General features: G+C 53.0%; 1 protein-coding gene across 3 annotated transcripts in view; it reads right to left on the bottom strand.

The window, feature by feature from the left end:
• Window positions 1–556: 556 nt before the first annotated feature.
• The window catches only part of NEK9 (NIMA related kinase 9), a 210486-nt gene continuing 193421 nt past the window's right edge, over window positions 557–17621 (bottom strand). For all 3 annotated transcript variants that reach the window (XM_029598406.1, XM_029598407.1, XM_029598408.1), the window contains 2 exons: window positions 16027–16080; window positions 557–7352 (listed from right to left, as the gene is read on the bottom strand). In XM_029598406.1, coding sequence (XP_029454266.1) covers window positions 7197–7352; window positions 16027–16080 — 210 coding nt within the window. In that variant the 3' untranslated portion in view covers window positions 557–7196. The remainder of the gene's footprint in view (window positions 7353–16026; window positions 16081–17621) is intronic.

Raw genomic sequence — 17621 nt, 5'->3', positions numbered from 1 at the left:
GGGTGGGTGGGGGAAGCTAAGGTATTAGTTTTAAAGGGTCGGGGTGGGTTTTTTGTTTATCGGCTCGGGTGCAGCCGATAAACAAAACCGCGATTGGGCCCGATGAAAAAAAAACCCACATGTGAATCGGATCCGGAATCCGAACTGATTCTGGTTCCGATTCACATCTCTAGTCAGCAACTGGCTGAGGGTTAGTGCCATGCTGGGCATGCCCAATAGGGGGCCAGTCAAAGTTCTGGAAACTCTGACAAAAGTGTTCCGTGATTGGGCTCCATCCTGATGACGTCACCCATGTGTGAGGACTAACATCCTGCTGTCCTGTGAGAACACCTGTTACAGGTAAGCAACATTTGCTTTCCCTATTATAATGCAGCAGAGGTAGCCATGCTTGTTACCAAGACAACGGAACAGTAGCCATTCAGATTACAGGGATTTCCATATTTTCCATTTTTGAAAAGAATGTACAAGTTATTTTAAATCAGGAAGGCGAGAGAATTGCAACCTTCTTGACAGAAAGGCAACAAGAAAAGAACATTCAAGTAAACACTCACAGAAAGCTGTTCTACAAGTTTATTTTACAGAAATGCCAAAGCACTCCATCCATAACACTTTAGACCAAAGTTCAAATATTATCTGGCATAAATGTTATCAAAATGTGCATATCTTGTGTCAAAAAGTATAAATCAAGAGCATCATGAGGCAACTTAAATAAGACAAACACAGCCCTGGAGCAAGAGGGAAAAATGTGTAATAATCCTCATGAATGCCCTGGATGTTCAGAACAAAATGGTGCATGCCACCTATGTGAAGGGAGGATGCAGCTGTTATCCCATCAGACGAATGGAGGGAGGCTGCTCCCAGATGTAGCACTAGACTTTGGTTTGCATAGCTGCATATTGTGAAGACTTTGGTGAAACTGCACTTCAGATCACAATAACAATGGTCTCCAAAAGGCACATCACGGGCTTTGGTGCATGAGTCTCATACCTCTTTTCTCAACTCGTTTCAAGGAGATTGGTAATCTTGAGAAAGGATAATGGGATCATTGTCTTAGTTTGTCGTCTCCCCCCCCCCCCCCCCCCCCAAAAAAAAAGAGTTAATAAAAAGCAACGAAGTTGCTTGGTAAACACCTTTATTAGGCTGCTGAGAGTTTAATGAGGCAAACATTCAGAATCACAGACCTCCCTTACTCCATTGTAGGCTGACACTCCTTCAGCCTACAATGAACATCTCGTCAGTAATCTCCACCCCAAACCATTCTCAAAGCATTAAAAGATTCTTTCTTACAGTTGTACAATCACATCTCTAAAGACACCAGCTAACTTTACATCTCTGCTCAACCGTTGTTAGTTTTCTAATTCATTTTATGAATATTTTGTGGTAAGCAACAACCACCTTGATAAGCCAATTAACCCCTAGATTCATCATTCTGCTATATTTATAGCACAACGACAAGTCGGGAATAAAAGGGGCCCAGGGGGGTGATAGTGGGCAGCCACACTACACACTATTGCCACCATAGCGCCACGGGAAAAGTCGGTGTTATTTCCTGTGGTGCTGCCAGCGATAATGTGGAAAACATAATCGCTGGCAGCACTGCCGGGCTATAACCCTGCCCACACTCCTCCCCGTCCCCTAATTTGCATGGCATTGCTGTGATGCGGTCGTTATCGCAGAATAAAGAATGACCCTGTATATTTGTATCTGTTCAGAGCTCCAAATGCCTGAAGATGCTAAGAGTATGAATTCCTACAAGCCCTACAGTCCAAACTCAAGTGAAAGAAACTGTGCCAATACTAGACCAGGAGTTCTTCAAGAGGACAGCAGCCTCTGATAAACCTCTGTATGTACAAATACATCCTGGCCTTCCCCTTCTCTCTGCCAAAGTTTAACCACCACAATCAAAAGTCCTCACAAAAAAATCAACTCTACCACAACATGATCAGATGTCTAATCTGCCACTTCCGTACTCACAAAATAAGTCTTCCATAGCCCACAAGTCAGACCAAACCGTATTACCTTCACATAACACCCAACCGCAAATTCAGCTCTACCACTGCCATAATGTGAGGAGATGTCCTCACAGATAGGTCTACAGAGCCTTCCTACAAATTCAACCTCACGCCTGCATACTGCTTCCCTGGACTCACCTATCAACTGTGTAGCAGGGCCTTCTCACAGACTTACCTAATATTACCTCCAAAAACGTCCACGCTATCACTGCTGCAATTTCTTAAACATCAATCATGCAGATTTATCTGCACCATTACTACCTTCTTCCCACATACTTAACGCTACATAGAATCACATTTGCAGATATTCTGAAAAAGATTAAAAACCTGGCTATTCAAACAAGCTTATGGCTTCTGAAAGCCTGTAATTGACTGCATTTCATTGGCTTTTTCATAAATACCAAGAGCCTTTTGATATTTTTTAGAAGCTGCTTAATCTTTATTTAATGATCTACTGAGAATTTTAAAGTTTTCTTTTAATACGCAGTTTAATTGCATTTGCTTTTATTATTTTCTTGCTTTTTTTTTAACTGCTTAATTTTAAGTGCCTGTATGTATTTATGAATTTTTTTTGCGAGTCGCTTAGGGTCCTTTGACATAAGCGGCATAGTTAGCATCATCGTGGATTTGAATGGTGCACAGCTCTTCTCTAAGTTACACCTGGAGCTGGAACTTCATTCAGATTCAAAGTCCATAATCACATTTAGCACTCATGTTGCTTTCAGGTGCTATAAGCGTTTGAACTTTGGCATTTCTTCTGTGGCCGAGATCAGTTTGTGAAGTGCTTTCCTGACTTGCAAGCTTCCTAAATGTCAGTGATGATATCCTGCCACATGGCAGTAACTTAAGGAACAATCTCTTACTAAATTCACAAATGGGAATATAATTACCCCATGCTGGGATTCCTTGGATATATCTTTTCTAAATACGAAGCAGCAGCTGAACCTGGGAAAGCCAACGCCATCGGAGAGGTTGCTACATCTACCGTGCCTGTCGAGGCTTGCAAACTACTGCAATAGGTTCATCCCCAAACTTATTATAATAACTCTACCCCTTTGAGAGTTCACTTGAAAGGACCAGGACTGGATCTGCTCTTGGTACACCTGACCACGGATGCTGTCATGGCCTACTTTGACGCATCTTGTAGATGCTATAGCCCTGTCAGTCTAGGAGTTCTCCTCCTGCAGACTAATCACTCGGGCCACATTTATGCTGCTCCCTATGCAAGCAAAACCCTTTTATTCACGGAAATACTCTCAGAGGGAAGCTCTGGTTGTTGTCTGGAGCTGCTCCTACTTTCATCTAGATATGTATGGATGGCCTTGGCATTTGGATCCCATGTTAAACAATCCATCATTTCAAGCACCAGCTCGTACTAGGCACTGGATGCTGAAACTTTCAAACTTACAACTACAGGCAGCAATGCCATCAACCGGCAACAACTTACCTTATCACCACTGAAAGTGCCAAAGCAGAAGCGCATGTCAATTTCCTTCTCTGCACACTGTTCTTAAGGCCAGGATTCTCCCATGGATAAAAGCTTCTGCAGCACCAACCCAACTCTTTGTAAATCACTCAATCAGAAACACCTCCGTGTTCAGGCACAACATCCAACTCCTGAAGCATGTGAAACTCTTCCTTCTTGCTCACAATCCAAAAAGAGCTCATTACCCCAGAGGATGCCCTTGTCTGTGAGGCTCAACACTTGTTATGCCTTGCTCTCTCTGCATTCACACAATGGATTTAGACCATAAAGGTCCGCAAAGTATTGTGAAAACTAAACCTCAAGCCTGGCTCTCAGGAATAGATTGCCAAATAGAGCTCTGCCTCCAATCCTGTCGTTTGTGTCATGCTCTGATACCTGCAAACCCTGCTGCTCCACTGCACATGGTCCACAATCAGCATGGACAGTAACTCCTTCTCAAAATGGAGGACTACTCGTGTTTTTCTGAAGTTACCACTATGGGATCCTAAATATTGTCAAATCAGGTAATGGTCCCTCCCCATTTCAGAGTGTGCAGTTCTCAGAGACATCTGGCATCTGACAATCACCCTGCACTGGCCTCAGACCAATGGTGAATTTAAATGCTTCATAACATTCAAGAAAACACTGCAGATTCCCATTGCCACTGCAACTAAGTGTAACATTCAGCAAGAGTTGTACCGGTTCCTCTGCAACTCCAGGGCTGTGCCTCATAGCTCCACTGCTCTTTCTGGCCACCGCCTACAAACAAAACTGCCTTATTTTAAGAAGAGATTCCAGGACAACTCAGATGCATTTCTATGGCCACAGGACATCACAGCCAAACGCAAAATGAAATCTTAAGCACATCTTTTTAGGCTACCAAAGCTCCATCTCTCAAAGTTGGCAACAATATCCTGGTGAGGGATTTGATGCCACGAAACAAGCTGCCCACCCTGTATAACATTAATCCTTAAAGAGCAGCACGGGAGTCCCAGTGACCGCCTCACATGACGGGCACTACTGTACAAGCATGTGCGCCCCCCAGCTGACTCGTCCCCTAGTCTCGCCTCCTCCAAACAGCTTGGGCTACGTCCTTCCATTCTCCCACGGAAGCCAGCAGCGGTAGCTTCAGAGGGCGGGCAAACCTCTCCTTTGATTTCAGGACTAAGTTCGAATTTATCCAGTACGGTGTCTGCATTTGTTAGGCTTTTCTCACCTGTTCAGTTGTATAATTAAAGCTGTTTAAAGAAAAGGAGGGATGAGTCATTCCAGTAATCCTGAACAGGATTTGTTTGTGTTTAGTTTTGGGGATGGAAATCACTAAGCTGCCAGGGGTCACAGGTTTAGGGTCCACACACACAAAGGCAGAGTGAGGAAGCAAGAGAGCAACGTCACTGACCGTAAGCTCCATGTGTTAATGAACGCGTCTCTTCTTTGCATGAATACAGAAGGGAAAAGACTGGAAAGGTGTAAGCATGAAGCACACAAAATCCCCAGAGACATTCTTTCCCTTCAGCAATTAGTTTTAAAGGCCTCTCATCCCCGGTCCCACCCATCCAGCCCATTCTTTCAGTAGTCGGAAGGAGAGCAGTGGTGCACTGGGGGCCCACATTGTGTGTGTGTGTGTGTGTGAGTGAGTGTGTGTGTGAGTGAGTGTGTGTGAGAGTGTGTGTGAGAGTGTGTGTGAGAGTGTGAGAGTGTGTGTGAGTGTGTGTGTGAGTGTGAGTGTGTGTGTGTGAGTGAGTGTGTGAGAGTGTGTGTGTGTGTGAGTGTGGCAGGGAGGATCAGGAGAGTCTGTGTATGTTGTAAGGGATGTGGGTGTGTGCTTCTGCTGATCCTTCCATCTCCTTTTTCATGTATGCATTCAAGGCCAGGATACCTGTGTAATTTCTGACAGGCACCTGCCACATTCCTACATTAGGTCACTGTAACAGACACTGGAATCACAAAATACTTGCCACATTGCCCCGCTTTAGCACTAGATCTGGCTGAGCCAGGCTTGGATACACATGATGATCTGGCTTTTAAAGCACAGGCTCTGGCAGAACCTCAGGACGCCCATAAGATAAAGCTCAGCAACCGCCAGCGAGTCAGAATATCCTCCGATAACCTTTCAATACTGTAGCATTCTTGTAAGCTAGGATTGTTAAAATGCTGGTACTTAATAATCTCTGAGGGGTTTATCCTGTGACACCTGGGAATGAGGTTTAAAAGAGGCAATCAGTCCCTCACTTCTGCCTCAGGCAACTCCCACTGAGAATAAAGATAGCGGCTCACAGTCTAAGGAAACAGCAAAGCCTCTCAACCTGAGCCACTGGATTACGGAGGTGCAGCGACTAGCTCTGCCCGTCACAGGGAGGAGGGGTCCTTCACATGGGGGAAACTCATTCTGCTACCTGCAATATGCATTTTTACAGGACAGGAAAGCTCTGGACAACCCCAGCATTTCAGAAAGAGAGAATCAGCAATTACACAATCTCAAATCAGAAAACAGCTTTGGAGGTAAGGATTAAGACGCAACAGCATGACGAATGCCCCTCTCCCGGGTGTCCAGAGTCGCACACAATCGGGGGTTAAAAGTGAGACACAGGGAGACAGATGCAGTGATTTGTCCAGGGTCGAAGACTGAAAGGCAGCGTGGATTAGAAGCGACTTATCCAAAGCCATACGAAGTTGAGATCTGAACCAAGAAACTGGTTTTCCTTCTGACCCTAGCATCAGTCTTTCTGCAGGGCCGGTCCGGTGGCTCAATGACAGGGACCTGGGGTCGACTTTCAGTCCATCAGCATTCGCAGCCCCCAGGGGGAAGGGATCCACGATCACATGCACCCTGGAACGAGCCATGGTGAGCCCCTGGCTGAAGACTGTTCCTGCAACGGCTGAACCAAGGATGTGGGAAGTGGTGCCGCAGCACAGCCCAGGTCTAACTAAAAGTCCCTGCACGCTCGTGACATCTCTTACACTGGAGAAGTGCTCTCTGTTTAGCATTTCTGCATCTTGTCCTCCATCTACTTACTCCTGGAAATTACAGTCCAACTCAAAGGAATAAGGTGAGCATCAGCACCTAGAAATAGGTACAAACTCTTCAGAAGAAAGAGAAACAGGCATGAGGAAACAGAGAGGGTTACTGCTGACTTGTGGATTTGTCCATTACTACTGTTGCATGGAATCGGACCCTCCCGAAACTCAGGGTTTGGTCAATACTTGGATGACAGTCTTCCAAGTGAACACTGAGTGTGGGAAGTGCTGCTGGGAGCTCAGGACAGAGCCAGTGCTCACCCAGTGCCCCAGCCTGGGGTTACGAGGCACTCTCTCCTCCTCCTCCATCACGCTGCCTGAGACATTGGCTTCAGGCTCTGGACATTCAGGATCCCAGGCCGTTCTTCCTAAGCTTAAATCCCAATGCAAGCTCTGGAGTATGGTGACTCCCCAGGAAAACACAGGACTGGGCCAAGATGTTCCATTCTTGTGAAGGGAGATGCTTCAGCTCATGTGCTGGCTCTCCTGTGCTCCTGCTGTTGAAAAGATGCTGAAGGAGGAGGCATGGTCATCTGCACGCCCTTGGCAGCGTCTTCCTTTCAGATACTGAGGGCAGCACCTCCACCCAGCCTCCGGACCTCAACACGGATCCGCTCCTTCCTGCCGTCGGTGGCCTGAAGCATGACAAGGTGCTCTGTGTTCAGTTAGTGTACGGCTTGGCATGCACAGGCCCTAGAGGACTAGGCTTCAGGGCCTGGCCCAGCCCGACAAGAATCAGCTCCAAGGAAACACCAGGATTCTGCGTCTGAATCTGGTTTCGGATCCACTTCAATGTCTTCTTTGGAGCTGTCCGAGCACACTGCCGGGGCACGGCTGCCCCTGAAACGGGACTCCAACTGTTCAAAATAAAGCAGAATAGTCACTCTACCTTGTAAATAGTCTCAGAGCCACCAAAAGAGAGAAGGCCTACCCTGCACACTCGTGACATCTCCATTATCTCCTAACTCACCCATTTCTGTAGCAGCTGCATCAGTCTCTGCACTCACGCACCCCACAACTCCCCCCTCCCCCATGCCAGTCATTAACTCTTTATGCCCCTCCCCCACATCAGCTTTGCCTCTCTCCCCAGAGCGGTCACTTCACACGTCCACAGGCACTGGGGTAGGTGACTGCCCTTCTCGCCTCCCCCTGTCTCTGCATCAGCTTTGCCTCTCTCCCCAGGGCGGTCACTTCACACGTCCACAGGCACTGGGGTAGGTGACTGCCCTTCTCTCCTCCCCCTGTCTCTGCATCAGCTTTGCCTCCCTCCCCAGGGCGGTCACTTCACACGTCCACAGGCACTGGGGTAGGTGACTGCCCTTCTCTCCTCCCCCTGTCTCTGCATCAGCTTTGCCTCTCCTCCCCAGGGCGGTCACTTCACACGTCCACAGGCACTGGGGTAGGTGACTGCCCTTCTCTCCTCCCCCTGTCTCTGCATCAGCTTTGCCTCCCTCCCCAGGGCGGTCACTTCACACGTCCACAGGCACTGGGGTAGGTGACTGCCCTTCTCGCCTCCCCCTGTCTCTGCATCAGCTTTGCCTCTCTCCCCAGGGCGGTCACTTCACACGTCCACAGGCACTGGGGTAGGTGACTGCCCTTCTCTCCTCCCCCTGTCTCTGCGTCAGCTTTGCCTCTCTCCCCAGGGCGGTCACTTCACACGTCCACAGGCACTGGGGTAGGTGACTGCCCTTCTCTCCTCCCCCTGTCTCTGCATCAGCTTTGCCTCTCTCCCCAGGGCGGTCACTTCACACGTCCACAGGCACTGGGGTAGGTGACTGCCCTTCTCTCCTCCCCCTGTCTCTGCGTCAGCTTTGCCTCCCTCCCCAGGGCGGTCACTTCACACGTCCACAGGCACTGGGGTAGGTGACTGCCCTTCTTGCCTCCCCCTGTCTCTGCATCAGCTTTGCCTCTCTCCCCAGGGCGGTCACTTCACACGTCCACAGGCACTGGGGTAAGTGACTGCCCTTCTCGCCTCCCCCTGTCTCTGCATCAGCTTTGCCTCTCTCCCCAGGGCGGTCACTTCACACGTCCACAGGCACTGGGGTAGGTGACTGCCCTTCTCTCCTCCCCCTGTCTCTGCGTCAGCTTTGCCTCTCTCCCCAGGGCGGTCACTTCACACGTCCACAGGCACTGGGGTAAGTGACTGCCCTTCTCTCCTCCCCCTGTCTCTGCATCAGCTTTGCCTCTCTCCCCAGGGCGGTCACTTCAGACGTCCACAGGCACTGGGGTAGGTGACTGCCCTTCTCGCCTCCCCCTGTCTCTGCGTCAGCTTTGCCTCCCTCCCCAGGGCGGTCACTTCACACGTCCACAGGCACTGGGGTAGGTGACTGCCCTTCTCTCCTCCCCCTGTCTCTGCATCAGCTTTGCCTCTCTCCCCAGGGCGGTCACTTCAGACGTCCACAGGCACTGGGGTAGGTGACTGCCCTTCTCGCCTCCCCCTGTCTCTGCATCAGCTTTGCCTCCCTCCCCAGGGCGGTCACTTCACACGTCCACAGGCACTGGGGTAAGTGACTGCCCTTCTCTCCTCCCCCTGTCTCTGCATCAGCTTTGCCTCTCTCCCCAGGGCGGTCACTTCACACGTCCACAGGCACTGGGGTAAGTGACTGCCCTTCTCGCCTCCCCCTGTCTCTGCATCAGCTTTGCCTCTCTCCCCAGGGCGGTCACTTCAGACGTCCACAGGCACTGGGGTAAGTGACTGCCCTTCTCACCTCCCCCTGTCTCTGCATCAGCTTTGCCTCCCTCCCCAGGGCGGTCACTTCACACGTCCACAGGCACTGGGGTAGGTGACTGCCCTTCTCTCCTCCCCCTGTCTCTGCGTCAGCTTTGCCTCTCTCCCCAGGGCGGTCACTTCACACGTCCACAGGCACTGGGGTAGGTGACTGCCCTTCTCTCCTCCCCCTGTCTCTGCGTCAGCTTTGCCTCCCTCCCCAGGGCGGTCACTTCACACGTCCACAGGCACTGGGGTAGGTGACTGCCCTTCTTGTCTCCCCCTGTCTCTGCATCAGCTTTGCCTCTCTCCCCAGGGCGGTCACTTCACACGTCCACAGGCACTGGGGTAAGTGACTGCCCTTCTCGCCTCCCCCTGTCTCTGCATCAGCTTTGCCTCTCTCCCCAGGGCGGTCACTTCACACGTCCACAGGCACTGGGGTAGGTGACTGCCCTTCTCTCCTCCCCCTGTCTCTGCGTCAGCTTTGCCTCTCTCCCCAGGGCGGTCACTTCACACGTCCACAGGCACTGGGGTAAGTGACTGCCCTTCTCTCCTCCCCCTGTCTCTGCATCAGCTTTGCCTCTCTCCCCAGGGCGGTCACTTCAGACGTCCACAGGCACTGGGGTAGGTGACTGCCCTTCTCTCCTCCCCCTGTCTCTGCATCAGCTTTGCCTCTCTCCCCAGGGCGGTCACTTCAGACGTCCACAGGCACTGGGGTAGGTGACTGCCCTTCTTGCCTCCCCCTGTCTCTGCATCAGCTTTGCCTCCCTCCCCAGGGCGGTCACTTCACACGTCCACAGGCACTGGGGTAAGTGACTGCCCTTCTCTCCTCCCCCTGTCTCTGCATCAGCTTTGCCTCTCTCCCCAGGGCGGTCACTTCACACGTCCACAGGCACTGGGGTAAGTGACTGCCCTTCTCGCCTCCCCCTGTCTCTGCATCAGCTTTGCCTCTCTCCCCAGGGCGGTCACTTCAGACGTCCACAGGCACTGGGGTAAGTGACTGCCCTTCTCACCTCCCCCTGTCTCTGCATCAGCTTTGCCTCCCTCCCCAGGGCGGTCACTTCACACGTCCACAGGCACTGGGGTAGGTGACTGCCCTTCTCGCCTCCCCCTGTCTCTGCATCAGCTTTGCCTCTCTCCCCAGGGCGGTCACTTCACACGTCCACAGGCACTGGGGTAGGTGACTGCCCTTCTCGCCTCCCCCTGTCTCTGCATCAGCTTTGCCTCTCTCCCCAGGGCGGTCACTTCACACGTCCACAGGCACTGGGGTAGGTGACTGCCCTTCTCGCCTCCCCCTGTCTCTGCATCAGCTTTGCCTCTCTCCCCAGGGCGGTCACTTCACACGTCCACAGGCACTGGGGTAGGTGACTGCCCTTCTCGCCTCCCCCTGTCTCTGCATCAGCTTTGCCTCTCTCCCCAGGGCGGTCACTTCACACGTCCACAGGCACTGGGGTAAGTGACTGCCCTTCTCTCCTCCCCCTGTCTCTGCATCAGCTTTGCCTCTCTCCCCAGGGCGGTCACTTCACACGTCCACAGGCACTGGGGTAAGTGACTGCCCTTCTCGCCTCCCCCTGTCTCTGCATCAGCTTTGCCTCCCTCCCCAGGGCGGTCACTTCACACGTCCACAGGCACTGGGGTAAGTGACTGCCCTTCTCGCCTCCCCCTGTCTCTGCATCAGCTTTGCCTCTCTCCCCAGGGCGGTCACTTCACACGTCCACAGGCACTGGGGTAGGTGACTGCCCTTCTCGCCTCCCCCTGTCTCTGCATCAGCTTTGCCTCTCTCCCCAGGGCGGTCACTTCACACGTCCACAGGCACTGGGGTAAGTGACTGCCCTTCTCGCCTCCCCCTGTCTCTGCATCAGCTTTGCCTCTCTCCCCAGGGCGGTCACTTCACACGTCCACAGGCACTGGGGTAGGTGACTGCCCTTCTCTCCTCCCCCTGTCTCTGCATCAGCTTTGCCTCTCTCCCCAGGGCGGTCACTTCACACGTCCACAGGCACTGGGGTAGGTGACTGCCCTTCTCTCCTCCCCCTGTCTCTGCGTCAGCTTTGCCTCTCTCCCCAGGGCGGTCACTTCACACGTCCACAGGCACTGGGGTAGGTGACTGCCCTTCTCTCCTCCCCCTGTCTCTGCGTCAGCTTTGCCTCTCTCCCCAGGGCGGTCACTTCACACGTCCACAGGCACTGGGGTAAGTGACTGCCCTTCTCTCCTCCCCCTGTCTCTGCATCAGCTTTGCCTCTCTCCCCAGGGCGGTCACTTCACACGTCCACAGGCACTGGGGTAGGTGACTGCCCTTCTCGCCTCCCCCTGTCTCTGCATCAGCTTTGCCTCTCTCCCCAGGGCGGTCACTTCACACGTCCACAGGCACTGGGGTAGGTGACTGCCCTTCTCGCCTCCCCCTGTCTCTGCATCAGCTTTGCCTCTCTCCCCAGGGCGGTCACTTCACACGTCCACAGGCACTGGGGTAGGTGACTGCCCTTCTCGCCTCCCCCTGTCTCTGCGTCAGCTTTGCCTCTCTCCCCAGGGCGGTCACTTCACACGTCCACAGGCACTGGGGTAGGTGACTGCCCTTCTCGCCTCCCCCTGTCTCTGCATCAGCTTTGCCTCTCTCCCCAGGGCGGTCACTTCACACGTCCACAGGCACTGGGGTAGGTGACTGCCCTTCTCTCCTCCCCCTGTCTCTGCATCAGCTTTGCCTCTCTCCCCAGGGCGGTCACTTCACACGTCCACAGGCACTGGGGTAGGTGACTGCCATTCTCTCCTCCCCCTGTCTCTGCAGTCAGCTTTGCCTCTCTCCCCAGGGCGGTCACTTCACACGTCCACAGGCACTGGGGTAGGTGACTGCCCTTCTCGCCTCCCCCTGTCTCTGCGTCAGCTTTGCCTCTGTCCCCAGGGCGGTCACTTCACACGTCCACAGGCACTGGGGTAGGTGACTGCCCTTCTCGCCTCCCCCTGTCTCTGCGTCAGCTTTGCCTCCCTCCCCAGGGCGGTCACTTCACACGTCCACAGGCACTGGGGTAGGTGACTGCCCTTCTCGCCTCCCCCTGTCTCTGCATCAGCTTTGCCTCTCTCCCCAGGGCGGTCACTTCACACGTCCACAGGCACTGGGGTAGGTGACTGCCCTTCTCGCCTCCCCCTGTCTCTGCGTCAGCTTTGCCTCTCTCCCCAGGGCGGTCACTTCACACGTCCACAGGCACTGGGGTAGGTGACTGCCCTTCTCGCCTCCCCCTGTCTCTGCGTCAGCTTTGCCTCCCTCCCCAGGGCGGTCACTTCACACGTCCACAGGCACTGGGGTAGTGACTGCCCTTCTCTCCTCCCCCTGTCTCTGCATCAGCTTTGCCTCTCTCCCCAGGGCGGTCACTTCACACGTCCACAGGCACTGGGGTAGGTGACTGCCCTTCTCTCCTCCCCCTGTCTCTGCATCAGCTTTGCCTCTCTCCCCAGGGCGGTCACTTCACACGTCCACAGGCACTGGGGTAGGTGACTGCCCTTCTCGCCTCCCCCTGTCTCTGCATCAGCTTTGCCTCTCTCCCCAGGGCGGTCACTTCACACGTCCACAGGCACTGGGGTAGGTGACTGCCCTTCTCGCCTCCCCCTGTCTCTGCATCAGCTTTGCCTCTCTCCCCAGGGCGGTCACTTCACACGTCCACAGGCACTGGGGTAGGTGACTGCCCTTCTCGCCTCCCCCTGTCTCTGCATCAGCTTTGCCTCCTCCCCAGGGCCGTCACTTCACACGTCCACAGGCACTGGGGTAGGTGACTGCCCTTCTCGCCTCCCCCTGTCTCTGCATCAGCTTTGCCTCTCTCCCCAGGGCGGTCACTTCACACGTCCACAGGCACTGGGGTAGGTGACTGCCCTTCTCTCCTCCCCCTGTCTCTGCATCAGCTTTGCCTCTCTCCCCAGGGCGGTCACTTCACACGTCCACAGGCACTGGGGTAGGTGACTGCCCTTCTCGCCTCCCCCTGTCTCTGCATCAGCTTTGCCTCCCTCCCCAGGGCGGTCACTTCACACGTCCACAGGCACTGGGGTAGGTGACTGCCCTTCTCGCCTCCCCCTGTCTCTGCATCAGCTTTGCCTCTCTCCCCAGGGCGGTCACTTCACACGTCCACAGGCACTGGGGTAGGTGACTGCCCTTCTCGCCTCCCCCTGTCTCTGCAGTCAGCTTTGCCTCTCTCCCCAGGGCGGTCACTTCACACGTCCACAGGCACTGGGGTAGGTGACTGCCCTTCTCGCCTCCCCCTGTCTCTGCAGTCAGCTTTGCCTCTCTCCCCAGGGCGGTCACTTCACACGTCCACAGGCACTGGGGTAAGTGACTGCCCTTCTCTCCTCCCCCTGTCTCTGCATCAGCTTTGCCTCTCTCCCCAGGGCGGTCACTTCACACGTCCACAGGCACTGGGGTAGGTGACTGCCCTTCTCGCCTCCCCCTGTCTCTGCATCAGCTTTGCCTCTCTCCCCAGGGCGGTCACTTCACACGTCCACAGGCACTGGGGTAAGTGACTGCCCTTCTCTCCTCCCCCTGTCTCTGCGTCAGCTTTGCCTCTCTCCCCAGGGCGGTCACTTCACACGTCCACAGGCACTGGGGTAAGTGACTGCCCTTCTCGCCTCCCCCTGTCTCTGCAGTCAGCTTTGCCTCTCCTCCCCAGGGCGGTCACTTCACACGTCCACAGGCACTGGGGTAGGTGACTGCCCTTCTCTCCTCCCCCTGTCTCTGCATCAGCTTTGCCTCTCTCCCCAGGGCGGTCACTTCACACGTCCACAGGCACTGGGGGAAGGTGACTGCCCTTCTCGCCTCCCCCTGTCTCTGCATCAGCTTTGCCTCTCTCCCCAGGGCGGTCACTTCACACGTCCACAGGCACTGGGGTAAGTGACTGCCCTTCTCTCCTCCCCCTGTCTCTGCATCAGCTTTGCCTCTCTCCCCAGGGCGGTCACTTCACACGTCCACAGGCACTGGGGTAAGTGACTGCCCTTCTCTCCTCCCCCTGTCTCTGCATCAGCTTTGCCTCTCTCCCCAGGGCGGTCACTTCACACGTCCACAGGCACTGGGGTAAGTGACTGCCCTTCTCTCGCCTCCCCCTGTCTCTGCAGTCAGCTTTGCCTCCCTCCCCAGGGCGGTCACTTCACACGTCCACAGGCACTGGGGTAGGTGACTGCCCTTCTCTCCTCCCCCTGTCTCTGCATCAGCTTTGCCTCTCTCCCCAGGGCGGTCACTTCACACGTCCACAGGCACTGGGGTAGGTGACTGCCCTTCTCGCCTCCCCCTGTCTCTGCATCAGCTTTGCCTCCCTCCCCAGGGCGGTCACTTCACACGTCCACAGGCACTGGGGTAGGTGACTGCCCTTCTCTCCTCCCCCTGTCTCTGCATCAGCTTTGCCTCTCTCCCCAGGGCGGTCACTTCACACGTCCACAGGCACTGGGGTAGGTGACTGCCCTTCTCGCCTCCCCCTGTCTCTGCATCAGCTTTGCCTCTCTCCCCAGGGCGGTCACTTCACACGGCCCACAGGCACTGGGGTAAGTGACTGCCCTTCTCGCCTCCCCCTGTCTCTGCATCAGCTTTGCCTCTCTCCCCAGGGCGGTCACTTCACACGTCCACAGGCACTGGGGTAAGTGACTGCCCTTCTCTCGCCTCCCCCTGTCTCTGCATCAGCTTTGCCTCTCTCCCCAGGGCGGTCACTTCACACGTCCACAGGCACTGGGGTAGGTGACTGCCCTTCTCTCCTCCCCCTGTCTCTGCATCAGCTTTGCCTCTCTCCCCAGGGCGGTCACTTCACACGTCCACAGGCACTGGGGTAAGTGACTGCCCTTCTCTCCTCCCCCTGTCTCTGCATCAGCTTTGCCTCTCTCCCCAGGGCGGTCACTTCACACGTCCACAGGCACTGGGGTAGGTGACTGCCCTTCTCGCCTCCCCCTGTCTCTGCGTCAGCTTTGCCTCCCTCCCCAGGGCGGTCACTTCACACGTCCACAGGCACTGGGGTAGGTGACTGCCCTTCTCTCCTCCCCCTGTCTCTGCGTCAGCTTTGCCTCTCTCCCCAGGGCGGTCACTTCACACGTCCACAGGCACTGGGGTAAGTGACTGCCCTTCTCGCCTCCCCCTGTCTCTGCATCAGCTTTGCCTCTCTCCCCAGGGCGGTCACTTCACACGTCCACAGGCACTGGGGTAGGTGACTGCCCTTCTCGCCTCCCCCTGTCTCTGCATCAGCTTTGCCTCTCTCCCCAGGGCGGTCACTTCACACGTCCACAGGCACTGGGGTAGGTGACTGCCCTTCTCGCCTCCCCCTGTCTCTGCATCAGCTTTGCCTCTCTCCCCAGGGCGGTCACTTCACACGTCCACAGGCACTGGGGTAGGTGACTGCCCTTCTCTCCTCCCCCTGTCTCTGCGTCAGCTTTGCCTCTCTCCCCAGGGCGGTCACTTCACACGTCCACAGGCACTGGGGTAGGTGACTGCCCTTCTCTCCTCCCCCTGTCTCTGCATCAGCTTTGCCTCTCTCCCCAGGGCGGTCACTTCACACGTCCACAGGCACTGGGGTAGGTGACTGCCCTTCTCGCCTCCCCCTGTCTCTGCATCAGCTTTGCCTCTCTCCCCAGGGCGGTCACTTCACACGTCCACAGGCACTGGGGTAGGTGACTGCCCTTCTCTCCTCCCCCTGTCTCTGCATCAGCTTTGCCTCTCTCCCCAGGGCGGTCACTTCACACGTCCACAGGCACTGGGGTAGGTGACTGCCCTTCTCGCCTCCCCCTGTCTCTGCGTCAGCTTTGCCTCTCTCCCCAGGGCGGTCACTTCACACGTCCACAGGCACTGGGGTAGGTGACTGCCCTTCTCTCCTCACCTGCCTCTGCAGCTGCTGGATCCTTTCTGCTTGCTTATTCACCGTCTGCCTCAGCTGTGGACAAAGCACAGCACATGGATAATTTGTCTACTGAATTTGTTTGTTTTTTTTTTAATTTAAAATTTATTACATTTCCAGAATCATTTACAATGAAAAGAAATCAGGAAACTTTGGATTACATGTCAATTTTCAAAGAAAATTTAAATACAAGAAGTTCAAAGACATCATAAATCCAACTATTGAAGTCCACATTATCTGGGAAGCCTTCAAATAAAATATTAAAAAAAAAAATCAGCTAACATATCCCTTGATATTACTTAACTAAGCAGATTATATATCCGTATTATAGGCTGGTTGGGAAACCCTATCCACCTTTATCTGACAGAATATATATCTGTATTATCTGACAGAATATATTATCCGTATTATAGGCTGGTTGTGAAACCCTATCCACCTTTATCTGACAGAATATATTATCCGTATTATAGGCTGGTTGGGAAACCCTATCCACCTTTATCTGACAGAATATATATCTGTATTATCTGACAGAATATATTATCCGTATTATAGGCTGGTTGTGAAACCCTATCCACCTTTATCTGACAGAATATATTATCCGTATTATAGGCTGGTTGTGAAACCCTATCCACCTTTATCTGACAGAATATATATCTGTATTATCTGACAGAATATATTATCCGTATTATAGGCTGGTTGTGAAACCCTATCCACCTTTATCTGACAGAATATATATCTGTATTATCTGACAGAATATATTATCCGTATTATAGGCTGGTTGTGAAACCCTATCCACCTTTATCTGACAGAATATATATCTGTATTATCTGACAGAATATATTATCCGTATTATAGGCTGGTTGTGAAACCCTATCCACCTTTATCTGACAGAATATATATCTGTATTATCTGACAGAATATATTATCCGTATTATAGGCTGGTTGTGAAACCCTATCCACCTTTATCTGACAGAATATATTATCCGTATTATAGGCTGGTTGTGAAACCCTATCCACCTTTATCTGACAGAATATATATCTGTATTATCTGACAGAATATATTATCCGTATTATAGGCTGGTTGTGAAACCCTATCCACCTTTATCTGACAGAATATATATCTGTATTATCTGACAGAATATATATCTGTATTATCTGACAGAATATATATCCGTATTATAGGCTGGTTGTGAAACCCTATCCACCTTTATCTGACAGAATATATATCTGTATTATCTGACAGAATATATTATCCGTATTATAGGCTGGTTGTGAAACCCTATCCACCTTTATCTGACAGAATATATATCTGTATTATCTGACAGAATATATTATCCGTATTATAGGCTGGTTGTGATCCCCTATCCACCTTTATCTGACAGAATATATATCTGTATTATCTGACAGAATATATTATCCGTATTATAGGCTGGTTGTGAAACCCTATCCACCTTTATCTGACAGAATATATTATCCATATTATAGGCTGGTTGTGAAACCCTATCCGCCTTTATCTGACAGAATATATTATCCATATTATAGGCTGGTTGTGAAACCCTATCCACCTTTATCTGACA

Source organism: Rhinatrema bivittatum, chromosome 4 (assembly GCF_901001135.1).
Source record: "Rhinatrema bivittatum chromosome 4, aRhiBiv1.1, whole genome shotgun sequence".
In the NCBI taxonomy this organism is placed as follows: Eukaryota; Metazoa; Chordata; class Amphibia; order Gymnophiona; family Rhinatrematidae; genus Rhinatrema; species Rhinatrema bivittatum.
This window is presented reverse-complemented; position numbering and strand designations above follow the sequence as displayed.